General features: G+C 34.5%; 1 protein-coding gene across 1 annotated transcript in view; it reads right to left on the bottom strand.

Moving 5' to 3' along the window:
• ASZ1 (ankyrin repeat, SAM and basic leucine zipper domain containing 1) overlaps positions 1–27,414 on the bottom strand; it is an 81,098-nt gene that overhangs the window by 2,990 nt on the left and 50,694 nt on the right. The window contains exons 5-12 of the mRNA XM_007450772.1: positions 15,592–15,703; positions 14,910–15,044; positions 13,042–13,160; positions 11,542–11,617; positions 10,528–10,584; positions 8,279–8,388; positions 2,143–2,248; positions 1,210–1,323 (exon numbers count right to left, since the gene is read on the bottom strand). Coding sequence (XP_007450834.1) covers positions 1,210–1,323; positions 2,143–2,248; positions 8,279–8,388; positions 10,528–10,584; positions 11,542–11,617; positions 13,042–13,160; positions 14,910–15,044; positions 15,592–15,703 — 829 coding nt within the window. The remainder of the gene's footprint in view (positions 1–1,209; positions 1,324–2,142; positions 2,249–8,278; positions 8,389–10,527; positions 10,585–11,541; positions 11,618–13,041; positions 13,161–14,909; positions 15,045–15,591; positions 15,704–27,414) is intronic.

The raw sequence follows: 27,414 nt of genomic DNA, 5'->3' as shown, positions 1-27,414 counted from the left end.
TTCACATCAGATATTTCACAAAAACTTTATCGATATCAAATATATTTATTAGATGTGGAGACTCAGAAATGAGTTCTTTAGTCAAGTGAAAGTGTTGCCCTTTATTATCTACCTTCAACAGAGTTCTCTATTTTAGCAGCTTAGATTTTGTTATAGCCAGTTTTCTTAAAGGGGGAAAAAAAATCACCTGTCCTTAAACCAAAATACATACTTCTATATGAGTATAGGAACAAGAACCAAAAAAAGCCCATACTCTTTTAAAAAGTTAAATTATAAAATATAAGAAGTCTAGAAGGGGCTTCCCTGGTGGCGCAGTGGTTAAGAATCCACCTGCCAATGCAGGAGACACAGGTTCGAGCCCTGGTCTGGGGAAGATCCCACATGACACAGAGCAACTAAATCCATGTGCCACAACTATTGAAGCCCATGCACCTAGAGCCTGTGCTCCGCAACAAGAGAAGCCACCACAATGAGAGGCCCGTGCACCACAACAAAGAGTAGCCCCCGCTCATCGCAACTAAAGAAAGCCCGTGTGCCCCAACGAAGACCCAATGCAGCCAAAAAAAAAAAAAAAAAAAAAAATCTAGAAAATAGAAGGAATATTTTATCCACAACCCTACCTCATTAACAGAGCTAATAACATTTCATTTTTGGTAGTTTTTTTACCTTCACATTTATATATGTAAATAAAAATTAGAAATAGAACTTCTTTAACAAGTTGATATATTCTTTTCATTATATTTTTCAACTGGCTGCATATCATTATAAGAAATGGTTATACCATAATTTATTAAAATCATTCTCGTATAGGACATTTACGTACATATAATTTTGGAATCATTAAACTAGTACCATTAAAGATACAAATATTTTTATGGTCCTTGCCACATCTTGCCGAACTGTTTTTGAAAGTGGTTTAGACATCAGTCTCACATGAAAATACTATGTTTGACGAACTATAACCAGTAATGGGTAGGGTAATACATTGCCTGCTAATTTTATAGGATGAAAATGATATATCACTGTTCTTTCAGTATGCATTTCATTAATGACCAACAGTTTGTTTCCTATGTATATTTCTTCCTTTGAAAACTGTCCTTTCTCCACCTGTCTAGTGGGAGCTTAAGCTGCTCGTCAGAACTGCTTCACTGTCTAACATATTATGCTGTAAATAATCTCCCCCCTTTTTAATTTTAAATATTTAAATACCTTCTGAATTAAGTCTTTTAGTTTGCAGACCTCTTCACTCAAGTCTTCAACATTACTAACCAGTTCTTCACAAACTGAAGTAAAATTCCGGGGAGAAGCCCATTCTAGTACTATCTGTTAATATTTTCAAAAGTTACATTTTAAAGAATGGAAAGCAACTTTTCACAACTTTATATCCACAAAAAGTATACAACATTATCAAACATTAAATTAAATTACATAACTGAAAAGCATTTTTTATTCAGGATAAATCCTGACACCAAAAGAACTCAGTATTTTTATATAAATAATCAGTTTCCTGAATGCATTTATTAAATATACATATATATCACCATGGAGACTAATATTAGTAATAAAAATATTTATGGTGAATAAAGTCATGAAGGTTTGAAGAATGACATGATTCCCATATTAGTGTTATATAAAAATCATAGGAAAACAAGTGCATTAAATATTTTTCACTATATGCAAATAGCTAAAACCAAATCACATGAAAAACTTTAAAAAACAAGTTTGCTTTTACAGGTCACTTACACTTTCTCTATTTAAAATTTCCTTCATTAAAAAATCCTTATATTGAAATGGTTTTTAATAACACTCAACACACTGTTTTGTTTCAACTTTCACTTGGGTCTCCTGTCACTTTATATTTTAAACAATTAAATTCCCTTTAAGAACAAATGGTAAGTTCAATACACAGATCAGTTTAACTTTTGGTCTGACTCATTTTCCTTTTCTTGAGGGCTAGAACACAAAGTTTTTCAATTAATTAGTATAAAAAAGAAATATTAAATAAATTGACTTATTTAGATCTTAGGTGATTTTAGAGGATACAGTTTTACCAGATCATTACAGTTTATTGAGTTATCATTAACTTATCTGGAATGTTCTCCAGCATTCATACTTTTCTTCATTTAATAACTTGTAGAATACCTTCTGAGAATTTACAGGCAACTCAGTAATAATGTTCTGTACAGCTGTTATTAAATGGCCACACTGTTTGTTTAATTTCAGAAGAAAGTTGAGGAACTCATCACCACTAAAGAGAGGAAATAAAAAGGAATCACTAATATGAACAATTTACTCCATTTTACTTGGCTAGTTATTCAATGTCTAGTCATAACATTTATTAGATTCTTTAAAAAAATATTTGTAGAATAGTTACTTTGTATTAGCAACTGAAACAGACTTTGAGCATACAAAGAAAACCAAGCATCCAGTCTTGAGGATCTCAAAGTTCAGGATGAGAAGCAGACATAGAATTATAACACTGTTATTCACAGGGACATATGAAGTAGGAACATAAAAGTGCCAATATTTGAATGTCTATTATGTGAAGGCAGTGCACTAGTTATTTTACATTTATTATTTTTTAAATTCTTCCCAACAACTCCTGTAAGGTAGATGTTATTAACAGTAGTTTATAGTTGAGACATCTAAAACTCAGACATAATGAATCTAGTATAATGGGAATTAGGGATTTAGTTATGCTTCATAGAGTTCATACTTGAACTGAGTCTGGAGCTTAAAAATAAGTTTGTCAGGTAGGTAAGGAAGAAAAGAGATTCTGGACGGAGAGAATAGCAAGTGCGAAAGAACAGGGGTAGGAGATCTCCAAGGTATAACTAAAGCACAGTTATGGGAAAGTCGTAAGAAAAGAGGCTGTACGGGATCACTTGTTTAAGGAACTTTCGTGACATGCTAAGGAATGGAATATTATCTTTTGGATAATGTACAGTTACTAAAGAATTTTAAACAGGAAAGTAGAAAATCATATTTTCGTACAAGAAAGTTTATTTGGGGAGTGGTGTGGATTAAAGGAAAACAAAAAGTGGAAATAGAATAATTAGGAGACTAGTTTAAGAAATGTTTAGGAGAATAAACTGAAAAAGTTGGTGATGGATTGCACGTAAAAGAAAAGGAAAGGTCTAGGGTTATTCTAAGTTCTTTGGTTGCAGTGGAAGATGGCACTACCAAGCAGGGAAGTGAATTTGGGGGTGGGTGGTGGAGAAAGAAGTGGGTGAAGAGAAAGCAATATAGCACAATAATTAAGAACACAGTCTCTAGTGTCAGGAAGACCTGAGTTTGAATTCAGCTTCCACAGCTTTATGATCTTGGGCAAACCTAATCTTCAGCCAAATATTTCCGTATCTCTAGAACTGAGGTAAAAGGAGTGTCAGGAGGACTGAAGGAGATAACATGTGAAAAGCACCTAGCATTCTGTCTAGTATATATATGGCATTTAAACAAACTTAATAACGATGATGATGGCAATGATATGAGACATTTAGGTGGCAATGACCAGTGAGTAGTAGAAAATGTCAGTCTTGTAGGTACTTATCCTGGGGTCCACAGCCTCATGAGGCTACACAGAATTCGGGGAGTTGGTGAACTTACATGGGGAAAAATTACATGTTTATTTTCAATAACCTCTAACAGAATTTCGGTCTTTCCTTCAACTATGGATATAGGCACAAACCACAGAAGTATCAGAAATGTCTATAATTTTGGTGACCAGTAGAAATCAAAACAATGGTCAGGGAGAGGACCACAAAGAAATAAGATACATATTGTGAAGAGGGGAGAGTTGATAGGGGTAGAAGAAAAAAGCTACCAAAGGAAAAGTAGCCTGAGAAAAAGAAAATCAGGAGTTAAGGTCTGTTATGAAAGGTATTGAAGGGAATAGATTCAAGATGGAGGAAAAAAGTCAAGCATGTTAAATAATTAGGATTAGTCCAATGATTCCGACAATGAAGAGATACTGATGACTAGATTAGTTTCAAAGACAGAAGCTAATTTATTGTGAAAGCTACAAAGAAACTAACACAACCAAATAGAAAAGGGGACCAAGGATAAGAATAGGTAACTCAGAGGAAAAGAAAAAAGAAAATTTTAAATGGCTAATAAACATGGGGTTAAAATAAGACGTTATACTCTAGTGGAATGACAAAAATTAGGTAGATCATTAGTATCAAGAGTTGACAAATTTGTGAGATGACCTTTCTGGAGAGTTATTTAGCAGTATCTATTATAATAAAAATTCACACAAAAACTAATACAATGGGACCAAAAGCTACTTCTGAGTCCAAATGAAATTCTTATAGGTAGAAGTTTTGACTATACACCATACAAAGTTTCTTTCATGCTGTTTCTAGGAGGAAAGGTTATAAAAAGCAAGCAAGGACAACCTCTAATGAAACTTAATAGCAAACTTTTCTCTAAGACATGACTTTTATATAGTATTTTAATTTAAAAGAAATCTTTTTTCTTAGCTATTAGATTGAAAAATAAACAGTTTATACAAAATAAAGACTTTAAACTTTACAAATATAATATATATAATCAAGTCACCAACTATGAAAAGTATCTGAGGACTGCTTTATAAAAGCAAATTGAAATAAAAAAATTTAGATAAGCTCTTGTTCTATTTAGCAAAAGTGGTATTTATAAAAACATTTCCAAATAAATATTTCTTCTTTATTACATTTTCTTTCTGCTCTTTGTTCAAGAACAGAACTTGAACATATTTTTCTGTCGAAACAACAGCAGTCATTACTTGTATTAATTTTTCTGTTTCCATGTAGTGTTTATATAAGGTATACTTAAAACTTATATTTTAGTGCTCTTTACTCAAATTTTATTTATTATCAATGAAAGAATAAGTACTTGAATGAGTAATTCATTAATGCCCTATATATATTTTTATGTAATGATTCTTAAGGAAATTAAGATCCATTGAGAACTGTCATTCAAAATGATAGCAGGTATATTATTCTAGATAGTCAAAGCACACATGTATATGTGGAATATAAACTTATAAGCTCTTATTCTCAAGGAAGACTAAGTTAACAACTCAGTTCGAATAAGCAAATACTATTATTAACAAAATTACATAATCTTAATGGATGAAAGGAAAATATATACCTTTCTTGTGATGTATAATTTTCAGGGCCACTGAATATGGATAGGCACGTTATAAAAAACATAACTCAAAAGTGTGCCTTTCATCATACACTGTGTGACTGGCTGCCCAGCCCCCACCCCACAGCTGTACAACCTACATACCTTTACATGGCAGCCCTGATAATTTTGTACTTATTTAAGGATTTCAAAATAAGCAGATATGGCATACGTATGGTAGACTATATTATTTGATCAAATTGTCATGTCTTTTCTACTGAGCCAAATACTACCAGGCCTCTCTCTGCCAGAGGATTACACTTCATGCCCCAAAGACAAAAGGCTTGGCCATATGACTTGCTTTGGCAAATAAAATATGATTGGAAGTGACTATGTAAATTTTGAACACTTCGAGGTGGGGCTATTTCTCCAGCCTGTTTTCAGAATAATAAGGAGGAGATTCACTGCAGCTGATCCATGATACAGGCGATCAAGAAATAAACTTTGTTTCTGTAAGTTATTTAGATTTAGAAGTTATTTGTTACTGCAGCACAACAAAGTGTAAGTTGACTGAAACAACAGGCCATATTTTAAAAATGTGAAGTTAAGTATTAGGATAAAATTTATACTTTAAATAAAGGTACTCCAAACAGAAGTACTATGTGCTCACTGTAGACTATCTGGAAAAACTAAAATTACCAATACTTTTATCACCCAAAGATAATGACTGGTAATATTTTCTTACAGAATATTTTCTTATAGTACACATTTTCTTCTAGTATTTTTCATATGAATATATACAAGTGGCATTATACCTCACACTCCATTTTATATTGCCTTTTATATTATTATGAGTATTTTTCCATGACATTAAGTCTCAAAATAATTTAAACGACAGAATAAAATAATTATACTGATGTAATATAATCTAACCATTCACCTTAATATTTAGAGTTTCCAAGTTTATATCAGATGAATATTTATAATAGATGTGAACAATGTATTTTTTGTGTGAAAATTTGCATCTATACAGATTTTTTTTGGAGGAGAAATCATTTCCTAAGTAGACATAATTTTGAGATGCTTTTGATACATTTAAGTAGGTATCAGAAAGGCTCAGAGAAAAGGTCTGGGCAGAAACTGCTGAAAATGTCAAGACATGGGTGAAACTTAATATTTGTGTTCAAAATATCTCAAAGTAGTAATGAAATGGTTATTAGTATTTTTAGATTGCATTCTCTAATTCTGAAAACATACTAAGGCTAACTGTAGAAAAAAGTAAATGTACTGTGCATGTGTGTTCCTGTAACAGACTATTTTATACAACTGAACACATAGAAGAAAAGTATCTTAAAATAAATCAGTAGCTAAATTGTTGAAGTCACATTACCAGAAGATTATAATCAATCAGTTCTTTTCCTGCTGTTAGTTTTCTTATGACTTAATGACTAATTTCTTCTGTAAAGAATGACTTTGAACAAATGGGAAGTAAAACCTTTTCCATAACAGCATGTAAACAAAGTCTGTGATTTAATAACAAGGTCAAATTCCTGAAATGCATGTCTGCCCGTTTTATTTTTTAAAAAATTCAGCAGTTTTAATAAGTGACATTCAGGATTCTGTACATTCTTTAAGTCTGTTAATCTCAACAATGAAAATTCGTAGAGGCAACTCTGACATCATACAAATAAGTTATATTAAAAAATTTAATTTGCAATTCAGTCATGTAGAACTCAGAATATTCCTTCATAGAAGCAATAAATTAGAAAAGTAAAGAAAATGAACAAAGAGATTCAAAGTTTGCTGATTTAAGTCCTCACAACTGAAATCCTTTACAATGTACTTAAATATTTAAGAAATGCAATGTTATTTTGAAACAATGATGAGGCATTATTTTGAATATAGATCATCTTGTTAAAAGGAGATACAGTTAGAGAAAGGGAAATAATTTTGCAATAACATTTTTAAAGAAATCTGGATCTAAATTATCCCCTAGAAGACTTATCTAAATTTTAAAATGGTGTGGAAACTTATTATTCCTATGTTTAATTAATGTTTCTCATAGTTGCAATGTTAGTATTAGGCAGGCTACACTATACTACTGCACTTGTAAGTATTATATTTTATAGACTTGGATGAACTTCAAGGAAATTAGGCTGACTGAAAAAAGCCAATCAAAAATGGATACATACTGTATGACTGCATTTATGTAACATTCATGAAATAACATCATTATAAAGATGGATAACAAATTATCGATTGCTAGTTTTAGGGATGGGGAGGGGTGGTGGGAGCTATGAAGGGGTAGTATGTGGTAGCACTGTGGTGATGGTATATGTTAAGTATATTGATTGTGGCAGTGGTTATGAGAAGCTACACACATGACAAAATTGCATAGAGCTATACACACACACACAAATGAGCACGTGTATAACTGATGAAATACAAATACAAACCAGAAAAATGTCAGTTTCTGGTTTTGATATTGTACTATAGTTATGCAAGATAACTGGGTACGCTGGGTAACACTGGGTGAAGGGTACATAGAACCTTTCTGTACGTCTCTGCAATTGTGAATCTAAAATTATTTCAAATAAAAAGTTAAAAAAATCATTTACTGTTCCACAATATGTTTAAAAAATCAAATACCATTATTTTCAAAATAAATTTTAGATTACTAATATTGCTACTAATCAGTGTTTGACAAGTTTATAATATTGAAATGAACTTTATATATTGATAACATAATTTCATAAAGAATAAGGCTGAAAATAGAGCTGAGGTACATGAGAAATGCTTTCTTATTGCCCTAAGCAAAAATATTACCCTCTGAATCTTCAATCTGACATTTATATGATTTAAGGAGAGTAAGAGCTACACTATGAAAAGCATGGGATCTTTTAATTAACTCATTTAACAAAATGCAATGAAAAAATACAACAAAAATATTTCTATGTGAGTTAAGAAGATGCATTAGTTTTGCTTCTTGGTAAAAACTGACTTTATAAAGTAATTTCTACTTCAGAACACAGTATATCGCAAAATGAACTATCCATATCCCTGGCAAAATGATGGTATTAAGTAAAATAACTTGGACATTATCAAAATTCAATTAAAAAAGAAAGTTGGTTCTAAACAGTATTAATGTAAACCAGTAGGTTAATTTTACCTGATTTCCAACTTTGCCACTTCAGGTAATTCTCCAAATTTTATCTCTTCTACCTCTAGTTCTTTAAGAGCAGCCATAATTTTCTGCTGATCTCTACTGGTAATTCCATTCTAAGTAGAAATGATTTTAAAGTACAATAAGGTAGTCATACTTGAACAATATACAAAATTACTGAAGAAGTTTTCTACTTGATTGATTAACATCTTGAAAAAAATAGATACATATTGGAAAAAAACCATACTGAAAAATATACAAGTTTGCTTGTAACTGGACTGACTAGGTTACATCACTAAAATATTTAGATATATAGTGACTATAGTCAATTTTTTGCATTATATAACAATTGTGATGGATTCTAAAAACAAATTACTAGATTTTAATATATAATGTTTCCAGAAAACCAGAGTAAAACAATTTTTCCTTCAAAATATTATTTAAAATGTTATCACTGATTAAGTGAGAATTAAGTCTTCTTTTTGTCTATGTTCTACCTTTAGAATTAACTAAATTTTCTATCCTGGATTTAGCTAAGTAGTAGTATGGTTTGATTTTCAGTGATGGTAAAGATTTCAAGTTTCCAATGTGCTCATACAGGAAGATCATTCCTTTTTAGATATCCTACTTATTAAAGTATCTCTGATATTTCCCACAGCTATTTTCAAATTGTTACTTAATACTACTCATTAGCAAAATAATAAGTCTTGGTCATTTTGAGAACCTAGCAAAAGGCAGTATTTGAAGAACACATTTATACCCACATGTACAAAAAACCACCTCTTATTTCTAAGTAACCTGTTTTATACTGTTTTACAGATCTATTTCATGTTTAGAAATAAACCACCAGTTTTAGTTGTCATAACTAATCTGAAGGAAAAAAAACAACTCTAAGTCTTTATTCTTTTTTTTTAAACATCTTTATTGGAGTATAATTGCTTTACAATGGTGTGTTAGTTTCTGCTGTATAACAAAGTGAATCAGTTGTACATATACATATGTCCCCATATCTCTTCCCTCTTGGGTCTCCCTCCCTCCTACCCTCCCTATCCCAACCCTCTAGGTGGTCACAAAGCACTGAGCTGATCTCCTTGTGCTATGTGGCTGCTTCCCACTAGCTAGCTATTTTACATCTGGTAGTGTATGTATGTCCATGCCACTCTCTCACTTTGTCCCAGCTTACCCTTCCCCCTCCCCATGCCCTCAAATCCATTCTCTAGTAGGTCTGTGTCTATTCCCATCCTGCCCCTAGGTTCTTCATAACCGTTTTTTTTTTTAGATTCCATATATATATGTGTTAGCATATGGTATTTGTTTTTCTCTTTCTGACTTACTTCACTCTGTATGACAGACTCTAGGTCCATCCACCTCACCACAAATAACTCAATTTCATTTCTTTTTATGGCTAATATTCCATTGTATATATGTGCCACATGTTCTTTATCCATTCATCTGTTGATGGACACTTAGGTTGCTTCCATGTCCTGGCTATTGTAAATAGAGCTGCAATGAACATTTTGGTACATGACTCTTTTTGAATTATGGTTTTCTCAGGGTATATGCCCAGTAGTGGGATTGTTGGGTCGTATGGTAGTTCTATTTGTAGTTTTTTAAGGAACCTCCATACTGTTCTCCATAGTGGCTGTATCAATTTACATTCCCACCAACAGTGCAGGAGGGTTCCCTTTTCTCCACACCCTCTCCAGCATTTACTGTTTGTAGATTTTTTGATGATGGCCATTCTGACTGGTGTGAGATGATATCTCATTGTAGTTTTGATTTGCATTTCTCTAATGATTAGTGATGCTGAGCATTCTTTCATGTGTTTGTTGGCACTCTGTATATCTTCTTTGGAGAAATGTCTATTTAGGTCTTCTGCCCATTTTTGGATTGGGTTGTTTGTTTTTTTCATATTGAGCTGCATGCGCTGCTTGTAAATTTTGGAGATTAATCCTTGGTCAGTTGCTTCATTTGCAAATATTTTCTCCCATTCTGAGGGTTGGTTGTCTTTTCATCTTGTTTATGGTTTCCTTTGCTGTGCAAAAGCTTTTAAGTAAGTCTTTAAATATTCCTAAGGCAACTTAATATTGGAATGGAAGATTTTAGATATGGTTATCCATAATCATATCTAATGAGGAACCTAGCAAAAGATCACTCAGTCTATAGCTGTAGGATTTTTTAAATAGAAAATAAAAGGATTCAAAATATTAAAAATATGAAAGATAATGTCTGGAGTTTTTGAAATTGATACTAACCTTTGTAAACTCATCTTTCCTCATGGTCAAAAGTTGTCTTAAAGTTATATCCCTTTCCTGTAGAAAAGAAAAAAATGCCACCTTTCTATATAAATGAAATAGTAGAAGGGGAAGTAGGCAACTGTACATTATAACTTAGTCAGTTATATGCTACCCGCCTAAAAACTTTCAACTACTGGGTAGATAGTAATGAGTATAATAATATGTATAATTACCTAAAAAAATATACACATAACTAGTTTCCCAGATTCAGAAAAAAGTATTACAACTTATATTTGCTTACATAAAAACAGCTCTATAAAATTTGACAGAAACTGTTTTATGAATTTTTAAAATTTATAATTGTATATTAATAAAATTTGGTTTTACTGAATATTTCTCAAATAGGAAGTTTCACGATTGTACAGTGAAACCCAATTCTAAACTGCCTAAATGAATGTGCATATTCCTAAGGAGAGCTTGTCTTAAATAGTGCTTTATTGCTGCAGTATCAACTAAATGGCTGATAACTGTCATCTGCTCAAATCCATAATGCATGCCTAAAATACCTACAACAGTGCTTCACACATGATCTAATTTAATATTTATGACAATCCTACACTAGGTATTACCATCTTTATGAAAAAAAAAGGAGATTTAAGTAACATATTTCAGTTAATAATCATTAGAGCAAGAATCTGATACCTGGTTTGTTTGGTTTAAAATCATGCTTCTAATATTCTATACAGGAAGATCACAAACTGCAGAAACAGACTAAGGGCTTAGATGTACAAGGAGTTCTGTGATGCTTTGGGCAGTGGGTAAAAGCCAGATTCTAATTTATGTAAATTTCTATAATAATAAATTTTCAAAATGCTTGTAATTTTAAAATGGGATGTATCAGTACTACAAATTATGGAGAAAAGTGCATCTGTCACCCCTTCATAAGCATGCTTATGAATTAATACTGACTGTTATGTTAACCAACAAATAAACATGCATACGTAACTCACCATAGCTTAAACAAAATCTTACCTTCAGTAAATCTGTCATATGTTCAAGTCCAAGACCATGTAAAAATATTTCCAGATCTCCAAATGCTGTATATGAACTATACATATTTATAGCAATGTCAATTTCAGAACAGACTATCAGTGCACAAATAATAAATATATGTTTATGATGCAGAGAGAGAATGAGAATGAGTAAGAATGAGTCTATGCAGAATATACAGGCATACGTCGTTTTACTGTGCTTTGCTTTATTGCTTTATCTGCAGACATTGTTTTTTACAAATTGAAGGTTTGTGACAGCCCTATGTCAACTAAGTCTATTGGTGTCATTTCTCCAACGGTATCTGCTCACTTTGTGTGTCTGTGTCACACTTCGGTAATTCTTGAAATATTTCAAACTTTTTCATTATTATATTTGTTATGGTGATTCTTGATGTTGCTGTTACAACTTGCTGAAGGCTCAGATGATGGTTACCATTTTTTAGCAATAAAGTATTTTTTAATTAATATATGTACATTGTTTTTGTAGACAGAATGCTATCGCACACTTAATAGACTACAGTATGGTGTAAACGTAACTTTTAAATTTGCGTAACTCACTTTATTGTGATATTTGCTTTATTGTGGTGGTCTGGAACTGAACCCCAATATCTCTGAGGTATGCCTATATTTACAAATTTACCCACTAGACCTATGTTATACAAAGGAATAAGAAAGGTTTCCTGAGTGAAGATTTAAGTAAACAGAGAAAATGGTGATAGTAAAATAAAGCTCATTTTTCCAAAGAAGGAAAATATTTGCCAATATTTATACAACTGACCCCTGAACAACACAGTTTGAACTGTGCAGATCCACTTACACATGAATTTTTTTCAATAGTAAATACTATAGTACTACACAATCGTGGTTAGTTGAATCCACAGATGTGGAACTGCAGAGATGGAGGAACCTTGGATACAGATTTTCCAAGGGCAGGGTCAGCGCCCCTAATCCCCGGGATTGTTCAGGGGTCAGCTGTATTCCTTGTGAGCGGTCTGTACGTGAAAATCTCTTTAACTGTAGGAAGTAAAAATTTACTAACTATTTTAAATGTAGGTAAGTAGAGGATAATGCTGTGGCCATGTACTGAACAACTGTGTTCAGGGGAAAAAACATATTTTTATTTTTAGCTTATAGAATCAGAAATCTGCTATAAAGAATTAGAGAGCAAGATGCAATCTAGTTTGAACACTAACAAAAATATAATCTTAGAACCTTTTAGAAATAAACTGTATTGTTGATATTTTATTTAAAGTAAAAAATTATTCTCATTACTGTTAGTACATGTATATCAAATTTTTCTAAAATTCTGGAGAACAAAGCACTTAAAATTCAGACATTTCTAAGTAATATTTTTAAATGCTTGTAAAAGTTTAAAATATATATTTTAAATAAGTCATTACATTTACTATAAGTAATAAAAAACATGCACAATTTTTACTCATTTATAGGTATTGTGTTGAACAGAAACATGCTATGTTACCTAAATATATGATCTTTATCAGAATCTGTTCTCAATAGTTTACAAATAGTCTCTTCTTTAGTTAGCTGTTGAAGCTTTCCTCCCCAAGGATTTAAAGTCAAGGAAAGAAAGTTGAAGATCTGAAAAAATTTACAGTAAAAATTAAAGCAAGATAGTAATTAATATAATATTTTCAACAAGATATAAAACAAAACTAAAAATTCCATTTTGGTAAGTGAATCAGAAAGACTAAATTAGTATTTTAAATACTTTTTTTTTTTTCTTCAGTATGTGGGCCTCTCACTGTGTGGCCTCTCCCGTTGCGGAGCACAGGCTCCAGACGCACAGGCGCAGCGGCCGTGGCTCACGGGCCCAGCCGCTCCGCGGCAAGTGGGATCCTCCCGGACTGGACTCGTGTCCCCTGCATCGGCAGGTGGACTCTCAACCACTGCGGCACCAGGGAAGCCCTAAATACATTTTTAAATAGAGAGTAAGAAGCATGACTAAGGTACACAAATCTCAACTGTACACCTTAAAGAGATGTGAAATTTCATGGTTTTCAAATTTCTTAGTTCTAACTTTTTAGCAAGCCAAGTTTAAGTCATATAATCAGCCAAGATACAAAATCAAATCTCACTTCAAGAAACACTTTATGACTCAAAATAATCTTTGATGTTCATAAATTTCTTAGTATGTCAAATTCAGTGTCATCTACCCTGAATTTAATGATGCAGTATATTAATTAAAAGTTTTCAAATTTCCAAAGCTTAGGAGAAAAACTGTTAATTTCTTTTTAAAGTTTCACAGGGCTTCAGAGATTAGCATTTACACTAGAATAATTTTGGAAATGTAGATCTGAGTTATAAAATGATAGGCATGTTCATAGGCTGCTTAAAAATAGAGGAAGTGGGGCTTCCCTGGTGGCGCAGGGGTTGAGAGTCCACCTGCCGATGCAGGGGACGCGGGTTCGTGCCCCGGTCCGGGAGGATCCCATATGCTGCGGAGCGGCTGGGCCCATGAGCCATGGCCGCTGAGCCTGCGCGTCCGGAGCCTGTGCTCCGAAACGGGAGAGGCCACACAGTGAGAGGCCCGCGTACCACAAAAATAATAATAATAATAATAAAATAGAGGAAGTTATTTTACATGCAACAAAAATGGCATGGTCTGAGTATTATATGATGGAACCTTTGGAATGTTACAAGTTTTCAAATTCAGAAACTCAGTTTTAGAAGATCTTGAACTATATAACTTAGATTTACAGTTGTACTATATTTGATCCTTGCTTAGAAATTACACACCTTTGGCTGAAAGCTTTAATATTCAGACCAAAACTTTATATCAATAATTTAATGTATGGCAAATATTTATTATTGACTTTAAGATCTGAATGATTGTAAATCATATACCCAAGCATGTTATCAATTTATTACATACCTTGTCAAATGTACAGAGGTAAATGTAGCATAAAGGATTTAATTTTTAAATTGTTTAATATGTATTAATTAAAATTTAAAAACAATAGTTTAATTACATGTGCAAATTTTGAAATTTTACTAGCTATGTCAATACAGTAATTAATTTTTGAAAATCTGAACCAGTTGGAAATGTTTAAATAAACATTTAAAGTCTATTACAATTTTATTTCTAGGGCTAGATAAGACTTTATTATCCCTTTATATAGTTTTTTAATTACCACATTATAAATTCCTCTTATTTAGTGAAAGATAAATACTCTAGTGATATAAAGTTTTCATTACCTGGCTGGAAGAAAATTACACATTGAAACATTTAATAATAGCCAGATATACTATTATTTTAGTAGTGAGTTCTAACAAAAGTTTTACAAACAATAATATAGGCTAAGAAAAATTAGTTTAACAACAGGATACCTCTAGATGTTTATTTCTTTTTGCAATCTCACTTGGTGTCTTTCCATCTTTGGTTTGTATCATTTTATTAGCTCCAAGTTCAAGCAACTTCAAAACTACATTTTTATGACCCTTATGTGCTGCCCATGTTAAAGCCTGTAAGTAGGGGGAAAAAAAGAAGACTGTTTAAAGAGAGGGAGTGTATATGACACAGAGGGGAAAACTTTTCAACAGTATTTATGGCACAATAAAAAAGTGAACATGGTTAATTAATGGAATGATGCAATCTGATCATTTCACAATATAATGTAAACCTATTTCCAAAGTTGTAATTGCAAAGCAGACTGCCAGTGTTCACTGATTTTGTAAGACCAAATAATGTTTTACACAGACAAGTGATGTTATAGAATAAAACGATTTATCTGCCAATCACAGAACTGTTTTCTATAAAAAAGAATTCCATTTGTATTCCAGAATCCAGGCTTTGTTGTGTGTTACAATTTCTTGTGTCAAGGGTGAGGACCAAGAGAAGCAGATAATTTCTTTTTTCCCATTTAAGCTGTTGCTTTTCTTCACTGAAGAGCAATTACATCCCAGCCCTTCTATAATTTTTACTTCTTAAAAAACCTTCCTTGTGGACTACTGATAATAAGATATCAATGTCCTAGAGATAAAAAGGAACACTGTACAAATCGGTTCTCACAGTATAGCCATTCTCATCCTGGGTATTAACTTCTGCTCCATGAGCAACAAGGAGAGCAACAACCTGAGGGTGACCATTCCGTGCAGCATACATGATGGGAGTCATAAGTCTCCTACAGAGGAGGAAAAAAAGAAACTGTGTCAATGCTGCCCTTAACAGTTCTTCAAAGCCATGAAATTTACCATACACAATACCATCAGTGTTGTTTTGAAAGTAAAGAAACATGAAAGCTTTTCATAAATCAGGGGATCTGAAAATCCAGTTTTCCAGCAAATAAATAAATATAAGGGAGATTACACTCTTAAAAGTATTGAATGCTTACACAGCACCCTCTAGTGAAGAAATGTGGGTTTTTTTTAATTCTTGAATTTTATTTTATTTTTTTATACAGCAGATTCTTATTAGTCATCAATTTTATACACATCAGGGTATACATGTCAATCCCAATCGCCCAATTCATCCCACCACCAACGCCCCCGCCGCTTTCCCCCCTTAGTGTCCATACTTTTGTTCTCTACATCTGTGTCTCAATTTCTCCTCTGAAAACCGGTTCATCTGTACCATTTTTCTAGGTTCCACATATATGCATTAATATATGATATTTGTTTTTCTCTTTCTGACTTACTTCACTCTGTATGACAGACTCTAGGTCCATCCACGTCTCAACAAATGACCCAATTTCATTCCTTTTTATGGCTCGGTAATATTCCATTGTATGTATGTACCACATCTTCTTTATCCATTCGTCTGTTGATGGGCATTTAGGCTGCTTCCATGACCTGGCTATTGTAAACAGTGCTGCAATGAACATTGGGGTGCATGTGTCTTTTGGAATTATGTTTTATTCTCTGGGTATATGCCCAGCAGAGGGATTGCTGGATCATATGGTAGTTCTCTTTTTAGTTTTTTAAGGAACCTCCATACTGTTCTCCATAGTGGCTGAATCAATTTACATTCCCACCAACAGTGCAAGAGGGTTCCCTTTTCTCTACACCCTCTCCAGCGTTTGTTGTTTGTAGATTTTCTGATGATGCCCATTCTTACTGGTGTGAGGTGATACCTCATTATAGTTTTCATTTGCATTTCTCTAATAATTAGTGATGTTGAGCAGCTTTTCATGTGCTTCTTGGCCATCCATATGTCTTCTTTGGAGAAATGTCTATTTAGGTCTTCTGCCCATTTTTGGATTGGGTTGTTTGTTTTTTTCATATTGAGCTGCATGAGCTGTTTATATATTTTGGAGCTTAATCCTTTGTCCGTTGATACGTTTGCAAATATTTTCTCCCATTCTGAGGGTTGTCTTTTCGTCTTGTTTATGGTTTCCTTTACTGTGAAAAAGCTTTGAAGTTTCATTAGATCCCATTTGTTTATTTTTGTTTTTATTTCTATAACTCTAGGAGGTGGATCAAAAAAGTTCTTGCTGTGATTTATGTCAAGGAGTGTTCTTCCTATGTTTTGCTCTAAGAGTTTAATAGTGTCTGGTCTTACACTTAGGTCTCGATTCCATTTTGAGTTTATTTTTGTGTATGGTGTTAGGGAATGTTCTAATTTCATTCTTTTACATGTAGCTGTCCAGTTTTCCCAGCACCACTTATTGAAGAGCTGTCTTTTCTCCATTGTATATCCTTGCCTCCTTTGTCATAGATTAGTTGACTATAGGTGCATGGGTTTATCTCTGGGCTTTCTATCTTGTTCCATTGATCTGTGTTTTGGTTTTGTGCCAGTACCATATTGTCTTGATTACTGTAGCTTTGTAGTATATTCTGAAGTTAGGGAGTCTGATTCCTCTAGCTCCGTTCTTTGCCCTCAAGACTGCTTTGGCTATTTGGGGTCTTTTGTGTCTCCATAAAAATTTTAAGATTTTTTGTTCTACTTCTGTGAAAAATGCTATTGGTAGTTTGATAGGGATTGCACTGAATCTGTAGATTGCTTTGGGTAGTACAGGCATTTTAAAAGTGTTGATTCTTCCAATCCAAGAACATGGTATATCTCTCCATCTGTTGGTATCATCTTTATTTCATCAGTGTCTTATAGTTTTCTGCATACAGGTCTTTTGTCTCCCTAGGTAGGTTTATTCCTAGGTATTTTATTCTTTTTGTTGCATTGGTAAATGGGAGTGTTTCCTTAATTTCTCTTTCAGGTTTTTCATCATTAGTGTATAGGAATGCAAGAGATTTCTGTGCATTAATTTTGTATCATGTAACTTTTCCAAATTGATTGATTAGCTCTAGTAGTTTTCTGGTGGCATCTTCAGGATTCTCTATGTATAGTATCATGTCATCTGCAAACAGTGACAGTTTTACTTCTTCTTTTCCAATTCGGATTCCTTTTATTTCTTTTTCTTCTCTGATTGCCGTGGCTAGGACTTCCAAAACTATGTTGAATAATAGTGTTGAGAGTGGCCATCCTTGTCTCGTTCCTGATTTTAGAGGATATGCTTTCAGTTATTCACCATTGAGAATGATGTTTGCCTTTATTATGTTGAGGTATGCCCACTTTCTGGAGAGTTTTTATCATAAATGGGTGTTGAATTTTGCCAGAAGCTTTTTCTGCAACTACTGAGATGATCACATAGTTTTTATTCTTCAGTTTGTTAACATGGTGTTTCACATTGATTGATTTGCTATACTGAAGAATCCTTGCATCCCTGTGATAAATCCCACTTGATCATGGTGTATGATCCTTTTGATGTGTTGTTGGATTCTGTTTGCTTGTATTTTGTTGAGGATTTTTATCTATATTCATCAGTGATATTGGTCTGTAATTTCCTTTTTTTGTAGTATCTTTGTCTGGTTTTGGTATCAGGGTGATGGTGGCCTCATAGAATGAGTTTGGGAGTGTTCCTTCCTCCACAATTTTTTGGAAGAGTTTGAGAAGGATGGGTGTTAGCTCTTCTCTAAATGTTTGATAGAATTCACCTGTGAAGCCATCTGGTCCTGGACTTTTGTTTGTTGGAAGATTTTTAATCACAGTTTCAATTTCATTACTTGTGATTGGTCTGTTCATATTTTCTATTTCTTCCTGGTTCAGTCTTGGAAGGCTAAACCTTTCTAAGAATTTGTCCATTTCTTCCAGGTTGTCCATTTTATTGGCATGGAGTTGCTTGTAGTAGTCTCTTAGGATGCTTTGTATTTCTGCGGTGTCTGTTGTAACTTCTCCTTTTTCATTTCTAATTTTATTGATTTGAGTCTTCTCCCTCTTTTTCTTGATGATTCTGGCTAATGGTTTATCAATTTTGTTTATCTTCTCAAAGAACCAGCTTTTAGTTTTACTGATCTTTGCTATCGTTTTCTTTGTTTCTATTTTATTTATTTCTGCTCTGATCTTTATGATTTCCTTCCTTCTGCTAATCTTGGGTTTTGTTTGTTCTTTCTCTAGTTCCTTTAGGTGTAAGGTTAGATTGTTTACTTGAGATTTTTCTTGTTTCTTGAGGTAGGCTTGTATAGCTATAAAATTCCCTCTTAGAACTGCTTTTGCTGCATCCCATAGGTTTTGGATCATCGTGTTTTCATTGTCATTTGTCTCTATGTATTTTTTGATTTCCTCTTTGATTTCTTCAGCGATTTCTTGGTTATTTAGTAACATACTGTTTAGCCTCCATCTGTTTTTGTGTTTTACGTTTTTCTCCCTGTAATTCATTTCTAATCTCATAGCGTTGTGGTCGGAAAAGATGCTTGATACGATTTCAATTTTCTTAAATTTACTGAGGATTGATTTGTGACCCAAGATGTGATCTATCCTGGAGAATGTTCCATGTGCACTTGAGAAGAAAGTGTAATCTGCTGTTTTTGGATAGAATGTCCTATGAATATCAATTACATCTATCTGGTCTATTGTGTCATTTAAAGCTTCTGTTTCCTTATTTATTTTCATTTTGGATGATCTGTCCATTGGTGTAAGGAAGGGGTTAAAGTGCCCCAGTATTACTGTGTTACTGTTGATTTCATCTTTTATAGCTGTTATCAGTTGCCTTGTGTATTGAAGTGCTCCTATGTTTGGTTCATGTATATTTATAATTATTATATCTTCTTCTTGGATTGACCCCTTGATCATTATGTAGTGTCCTTCCTTGTCTCTTGTAACATTCTTTATTTTAAAGTCTATTTTATCTGATATGAGTATTTCTACTCCATATTTCTTTTGATTCCATTTGCGTGGAATATCTTTTTCCATCCCCTCAGTTTCAGTCTGTATGTTTCCCTAGGTCTGAAGTGGGTCTCTTGTAGACAGCATATATATGGGTCTTGTTTTTGTATCCATTCAGCAAGCCTGTGTGTTTCAGTTGGAGCATTTAATCCATTCACTTTTAAGGTAATTATCGATATGTATGTTCCTATGACCATTTTCTTAATTGTTTTGGGTTTGTTTTTGTAGGTCCTTTTCTTCTCTTGTGTTTCCCACTTACAGAAGTTCCTTTAGCATTTGTTGTAGAGCTGGTTTGGTGGTGCTGTATTTTCTTAGCTTTTGCTTGTCTGTTAAGGTTTTGATTTCTCCATTGAATCTGAATGAGATCCTTGCTGGGTAGAGTAATCTTGGTTGTAGGTTCTTCCCTTTCATCATCACTTTAAGTATATCATCCCCTCCCTTCTGGCTTGTAGAGTTTCTGCTGAGAAATCAGCTGTTAACCTTATGGGAGTTCCCTTGTATGTTATTTGTCGTTTTTCCCTTGCTGCTTTCAATAATTTTTCTTTGTCTTTAATTTTTGCCAGTTTGATTACTATGTGTCTTGGCGTGTTCCTCCTTGGGTTTATCCTGTATGGGACTCTCTGAATTTTCTGGACTTGGGTGGCTATTTCCTTTCCCATCTTAGGAAATTTTTCAACTATAAACTCTTCAAATATTTTCTCTGGTCCCTTCTCTCCCTCTTCTTCTTCTGGGACCCCTGTAATGCGAATGTTGTTGTGTTTAATGTTGTCCAGAGGTCTCTTAGGCTGTCTTCATTTCTTTTCATTCTTTTTTCTTTATTCTGTTCCACAGAAGTGAATTCCACCATTCTGTCTTCCAGGTCACTTATCCGTTCTTCTGCCTCAGTTATTCTGCTATTGATTCCTTCTAGTGTAGTTTTCATTTCAGTTATTGTATTGTTCATCTCTGTTTGTTTGTTCTTTAGTTTTTCTAGGTGTTTGTCAAACATTTCTTGCATCTTCTCCATCTTTGCCTCCATTCTTTTTCCGAGGTCCTGGATCATCTTCACTATCGTTATTCTGAATTCTTTTTCTGGAAGGTTGCCTATATCCCCTTTATTTGGTTTTTTTTCTGGGGTTTTATCTTGTTCCTTCATCTGGTACATAGCCCTCTGCCTTTTCATCTTGTCTATCTTTCTGTGAATGTGGTTTTTGTTCCACAGGCTGCAGGACTGTAGTTCTTCTTGCTTCTGCTGTCTGCCCTCTGTTGGATGAGCCTATCTAAGAGGCTTGTCCAAGTTTTCTGATGGGAGGGACTGGTGGTGGGTATAGCGGACCGTAGAAATGTGTTTTTAAAAAATCACGAAATAAGTTATGCTTTCTAATATGAGGTTTCATTAATTTACATATCTACCTAGAAAAATATCAGAGTACCTCACTGTGCTTGTGCTGGGAAAATAGTGGTGAATGACACAAACAAGCCCCCTATCCTCTCAAAATTGCTCATACTAAATGCTTGTTACATTTTTAAAATTTACCCTTTATTTAGTAAAAATATAAGTTTAAAACTTTTATTTCTTAATGTTTTCTATGATTCTACTTTAGGACTGAAAGAATTTTACCCTGACTTGGAGGCTTACTTTAATCAAGAAAGACATCAGTCTGATAGTTTAGCCAGACTCTCTGAGACTATGTTCTGGGAGACCATAGTAGTTTCCTCTAGTGTATCATTTCCCCAAATTAGAGATTCAACCCCTCTACTCCTAGAAGTCAGCTTCTGGACCTAATTACAAAGGACACCAGAAAGATTCTATTAGCTCCACTCCGGCTGAACTTAGTATCATGGTCTGTTTTAAAGGAGATCTGGGATTCTGGGCTCAATCTTCCTGAGTCACCTCAAATAACTGATTTATATACAAAGACCTCTGCAAAATAACAACAAATTAAAACATTTCAGAATTCTCTGTTTTGACGTCATTATGGTAGGTTGTCTTGGCTACTCACATTACATACACAACACATAGACAGAATACTTCTCTGTAAGGTTTGTTACCACGAGGTATATCATCTGATCACTTCACATCAGTGTCTTTAGCACAAAAAGCTTTACACATTTATCTGTTCCTTCTATTTCAATCTTTTATTAGAAATTACAATTCAATCTTTTATTAGAATTTCAATCTTTTATTAGAAATTAGATGCTAAGGTAGTTGTCAAGCACTGCCTCTTCTACCTTGAATACCTCCTACACAGTTGCTTCATTAGACAATCTTTATGAAGTGAAGAGTGAAGTTCTGGATACCTTAAGCAAATAGGGAAAATACATACAATAGGACAAAACTGTCTGAGTCAAGTGATCATGCAAATTCTTCTCTAAGTCTAAATCAGACGTCTTGATGCTTCTCCTCCACCCCACCTCCCCCACAACAGCTCAAATCTGCTCCTTCCAAGCTTCCCTATTTCAAAAAGCTTCCATTAACCAAATAACTCAGGCCTAAGACTAAGCACCATTCATGACTTTTCTCCACCTCTCCATATAGAAGTCATCAGAAGGCACTATTGGCTCTATTTTCATTGTATTTAAAAAAAAATTTTTTTTTGATGTGGACCATTTTTAAAGTCTTTATTGAATTTTTTATAATATTGCTTCTGTTTCATGCCTTGGTTTTTTGGCCACGAGGCATGTGGGATCCTAGCTCCCTGACCAGGGATCGAACCCACACCCCCTGCATTGGAAGGTGAGGTCCCAACCACTGGACCTCCAGGGAAGTCCCTCGTATTTTGAATCTAACCACTTCTCACAACCATGTTAGCCACTGTAAGCAGTTCACACCATCATTATATTTCTCTGATTTATAGTTTTGTAACAGCCTCATAACTGCTCTCCATTCTTCTACTCTGGCCACTTACAGTTTATTCTTTTTGGAAATGCCAAGTTCTTCCCCTTGCCGAGACTGTGCAAGTGCTCTTCCCTCCAGCTTTCCCTAGACCTTCATATTGTGCACTCCTTCATCTTAATCAGAAAAGGTAACATGAAAGTGTGAGTGTCCCATTTGCTGCAAACTTATTACTGAAAATCGTAAGTGAAATTTTCTGAATCTGTACTGAAATCTGTTCTGAAATTGTACTGAAAATTGAGGTTCTTCTAAGTATCAATTTCTCTTAGAATCTCAGAAACCAGCAGGGATATAATTTTCAGTCTATAAATTCACATGGACATAAAATGGCTTCTTAGAGATGCTTATTTCATCCTAGATAATAAAACTACTAGACTAGTATAGTTTGCTGACTAAGAAGCTTCAGATCACTACTGGAAAATGTGTTATAAAAAACGCTGCATTGGTTTCTAACTTCTAAGAAAAGTTGAATTTACTGAATGCAACAGCAAACTCCTATAAAAGTGTCTAGATTACCTAGACGGTGTATTACTCAGCTTCTTATAAACTCATAAGGCAACTGCTAACAGCTATAAAAGAGGAAATCAACAGTTAACACAATAATACTGGGGCACTTTAACCCCTTACTTACACCAATGGACAATCTTATAAACTCTTATAAACAATTTTATAAACTTTTCAGGGAAGTTATAAAACTTTAAAATAACTGGTTTACTCAGGTGACATGGTAACTCTGTGTTACTGATAACTTTACTTTCAATATTAATTTCCATCTTATTTATTTCCTGAGATTTAATGTAAAGAATTCTTTACTTCCCATTCTCTCTTTAAATCACTGCAATTTTGTTCTGCCTGCTCCTTCTAACACACAACTGCTTTGGCAAAGGTCAGGAGTTACTTGGACTCCTTTTATTTTTCTAGCACTTAAAGGTATGTATTTCAGAGGCTTCTGTCCTCAATACTCTTCCCTTTTCACTACATAAACACCATACCTGTATGATCTCACCTACTCTCATGACTATTGTTAAAACACTGATGGCTGCTGAGTCTCTATCTCTAGCCCAGGCTTTGCTCCTGAGCTCCGGATCATAACTGTCACTTCTACCTGGGTACCCCAACAAAACTCAAAACCAACACATACCCAAATCTTAAGTCACCATCTTCCCGCTAACACACAATACTCTCTGTTATTACCTATCTCTGTGAACAGCATCAGAGTCCAAGCATGGCCCAACCCAGAAATCTGGAATTTATCCATGACTCCTTGTGCCTTCATGTCTAAGCCAGCACTCCTACCAGTGTTACCTCCTTCCCATCATTTGCATCTGTACTTTACACTCTCCTCCTTCTTCCTTGTGTTCAAGCCCTCATCACTTCTTACATGGATTACTGCATGCAAGAGCATAACTAGCCTCCTTGTCTCCAGTCTTTCCTCCACATCTGTAAATCTCATCAAATCAATTCACTGTTTAAAGTTTTCAAGGTTACACCTATGAGAATCTTCATGATAAATCCTCTGTCTACCTCCCTACCATTTTAGCACCTGCAATCCTACTCCATCCTATTAAGAGACTTCAGTCATATCTGCAGGTATGAATTCGCCTCTCTCCTCTGAATGTCCTATTTTCAGAGTACTTTCTGGTTGAAATGTCTTTTCACTTTTCTCTTCAACACATGTATTCATAATCTACCTCTGGGGTTTTATCTTAGAAGCCAACATGTCCACCAATTTTTTGATGCCCCATCTCATCTTAGATAGCAATTCCCCTCTTCTCTATGTTCTCATAGCACTCTGTACTTATTTTTGTCAGTTCACCTTTCAGGCCAAAATGTATTTGTTCAATTCATCTAGTTTCTCAACCAGATTATCAGTTCTTTGAGGATAATGATCCTGACCTGCCTCTATATCCACCCCCCACAACCCCTGCGGTGACTAGTATAATGCTCTACTTCTGTGTTTTGTGTCATGCATACATTTAACACAGGCAGGGTTTTCTCCTTATCTATTACATCATCACATGTCTACTGATTGTGTTAGTCAATGCATCTATATCCTTACTCTATATCCTTAGATTTGCCTAATGAGGGATGCATGTTGAAATTTCCTGCTATAATTGTATTTTGATCTACTTCTCCCAGAATTTTAATAGGTTTCGATTTATGGATTTAGTAGCCATGTAGTTTAGTGTGTACAGGTTTGTGCTTGTTATATTTTCATTGATTTTGCCTTTTTTCATAGTATAAAGTTCTTTATTGTGTATTGCATTTAATAGTAATAATATCTGATATTGATAATCCTAATTTCTATGGGTTTACCTTTACCTGTAAAGGGATTTTAAAAAAATTTTTATTTATTTTTGGCTGCATTGGGTCTTCGTTGCTATATGCAGGCTTTCTCTAGTTGCGGCGAGCGGGGGCTACTCTTCCTTTCGGTGCGCAGGCTTCTCATTGTGGTGGCCTCTCTTGTTGCGGAGCATGGGCTCTAGGGCGCACGGGCTTCAGCAGTTGTGGCTCACAGGCTCTAGAGTGCAGGCTCAGTAGTTGTGGTGCACAGGCTTAGTTGTTCCGCGGCATGTGGGATCTTCCTGGACCAGGGCTCAAACCTGTGTTCCCTGCATTGGCAGGCGGATTCTTAACCACTGTGCCACCAGGGAATTCCCTGTAAAGGGATTTTTCATACCCCTTTTTCTTCAAATTTTCTTGTAATAGCGTTTAGCTGTCTTTTGTTTTTAAGTCAGTATCTCAGTTGAAAAATTCAGTCCATTCTCATTTAGCATAACGACTGATATAATTGACAATATTTCTTCTCTTTTGTTTTTGTTGGTGCAACAAAACTGCCATTCACTACATTTTTCCCCTTGAAAATCTGATGATTCTGATTTGCCTTTTAAAAAAAAAAGATGCCATTAAACATTACCCTGTTTCTCTGCTATTAGCAAAACACATATGACTCTCCTATAGGTAAGCAAGGTAAGACCTGTTTCTCCTAATGAGACTTATGGTTTCCGCCTCCACCATGCCAAATTCTCCCTATTTACACTCAAATAGGATAAGACCTTTTGAACGCTCTTAGCTCCCTTTCTTCTCTTAGGTGTCCCCCAACTCTCTGAAAACTACAGCTCTTAGATTTTGTTGGCATAATTTAATATTTATTAGAATTTTACTTGCATTTTGTCGTCTGTTTCCAGAATCCTTATTTAGCACTCATATTTCACATTCCCAGTCTACTATAATCCATTAAATACACGTTTATCTGAGTTCATCCCTCTTCACTGCTTTCTCTTCACCCTCCTCCTTCATGAGGTCTCTGGTTCTTTTTGGTTTGGTTAGTCTTTCCTCAGCTGGGGTGCTTGGGTAATGTATTTTCTGAGTTCCTGCATATCCTTGACCATCTTTCTTTCACCCTGACAGGCTTAGCTTGGTTGAGAATAAGATCTTTAGGTTGCAGGCCTTTGTCTAAATGAAAATATAATTTCATTTTTTTCTAGTTTCAGCTGTGCACATGGGAAATCTGATGTCACTCTAATCCTTTTACTTTCCTTTGTTAAACACTTAATTCTTTCTGCCTGGAAACTTGTAAAAATTTCCTCTTTGTTTTTAGAGTTTACACATTTTAACCAGAATTTATGCCTATGAGTGTCTTTTTTTTTTTCCCCCCTCATCAGTCCAAACTAAAGTTCAGGAACTCTTCCAAAATGCAGTTTTTTTTTTTTTTTTTTTTTTTTTTGACATTCAGTCTTGATAGAGTTTTTCAGCTTAGGAACCATTTCTTTTTTCTAGAATGTGTCTATTATTACCAATCTTCCATGTTCCTTTTTCTTCCCTGATTTTGGATTCAAACACCACATTTTTTTAAGTTCCAAGAGATCTTTCTTCATGCTGCATTTAGATCTCATGTGCTCTTAATTTTTAATTCAGGTTTTTGCCTTTCTCTGTCAGCAATTTTATTGTACTAGGCAAATATTTTAGTTGTCAGTCATTTCTCTACCTGCTGGGAAGTTTTTTATTTCCTATTGCCTCTTTAGGGCTCAGGTCCCGTACCTGTAATACTCTTAATGGCAGAAATCCTTACAGATTTTGAAAATCAAAGAAGTTGCTTATGCAGTGGGTCTATAGCTTAAGGGCAGGCTGTTAGCTCCCTCCAGAAGTACCTTGAGAATTCTCTCAGCTTTCCTATCTTCCTGAACTTGCCCAGCCTCATGGACAGAGACAACTCAGCCCATTTGTTTAGCTCCAAGTCTTTAAGAGTCTGGAAACCTAAGGCATTCACGCTGGCTCAGCTTTACCCCAGGTCCACAGATCTCCTAATGTCAAACTTTTGTGGGATCAGCTGCTCTCCATCTAGGCTTACGCCTGATAATTTCCTACCCTTGGGGAAAAGAGTTTGTCTGTTTTGCAGGGATAGGAACAAAAGCCTGAATCCTTATCAACACCCAGCTCCCTTAAGGTCTCAGCAGCCCAAGGCCTGGGAAAGGTATAGCTTGGAGTTGAGAACATAGAGGATGAGAATGATGTTCTGGTAGCCAGGTTCCCAGATATGCTGTGTCATGTTTATAAGGGCCATTGCCAATCCAACATATATTCATCCACATTTTCATCTAGTAATTTTTTATTAAGCATCTGTGTGACTTTTTTTTTATTTTTAAATATTTTGAGGCATATGAAGTAACTTTTGTGTGAGGTTGGAACTCAGCATTTTTTTTATCCCTCTCCCCCCCCCTCCCCCTTGGCAACCACCAATGCATTCTGTTCGTGATTCTGTTTCTGTTTCACAGATAGGTTCATTTGTGTCATATTTTAGG

This window comes from Lipotes vexillifer, unplaced genomic scaffold (genome assembly GCF_000442215.2).
Source record: "Lipotes vexillifer unplaced genomic scaffold, Lipotes_vexillifer_v1.1 scaffold314, whole genome shotgun sequence".
In the NCBI taxonomy this organism is placed as follows: domain Eukaryota; kingdom Metazoa; phylum Chordata; class Mammalia; order Artiodactyla; family Lipotidae; genus Lipotes; species Lipotes vexillifer.
Note: the sequence above shows the minus strand (reverse complement) of the source record. Positions and strands in the feature narration are given on the sequence as shown.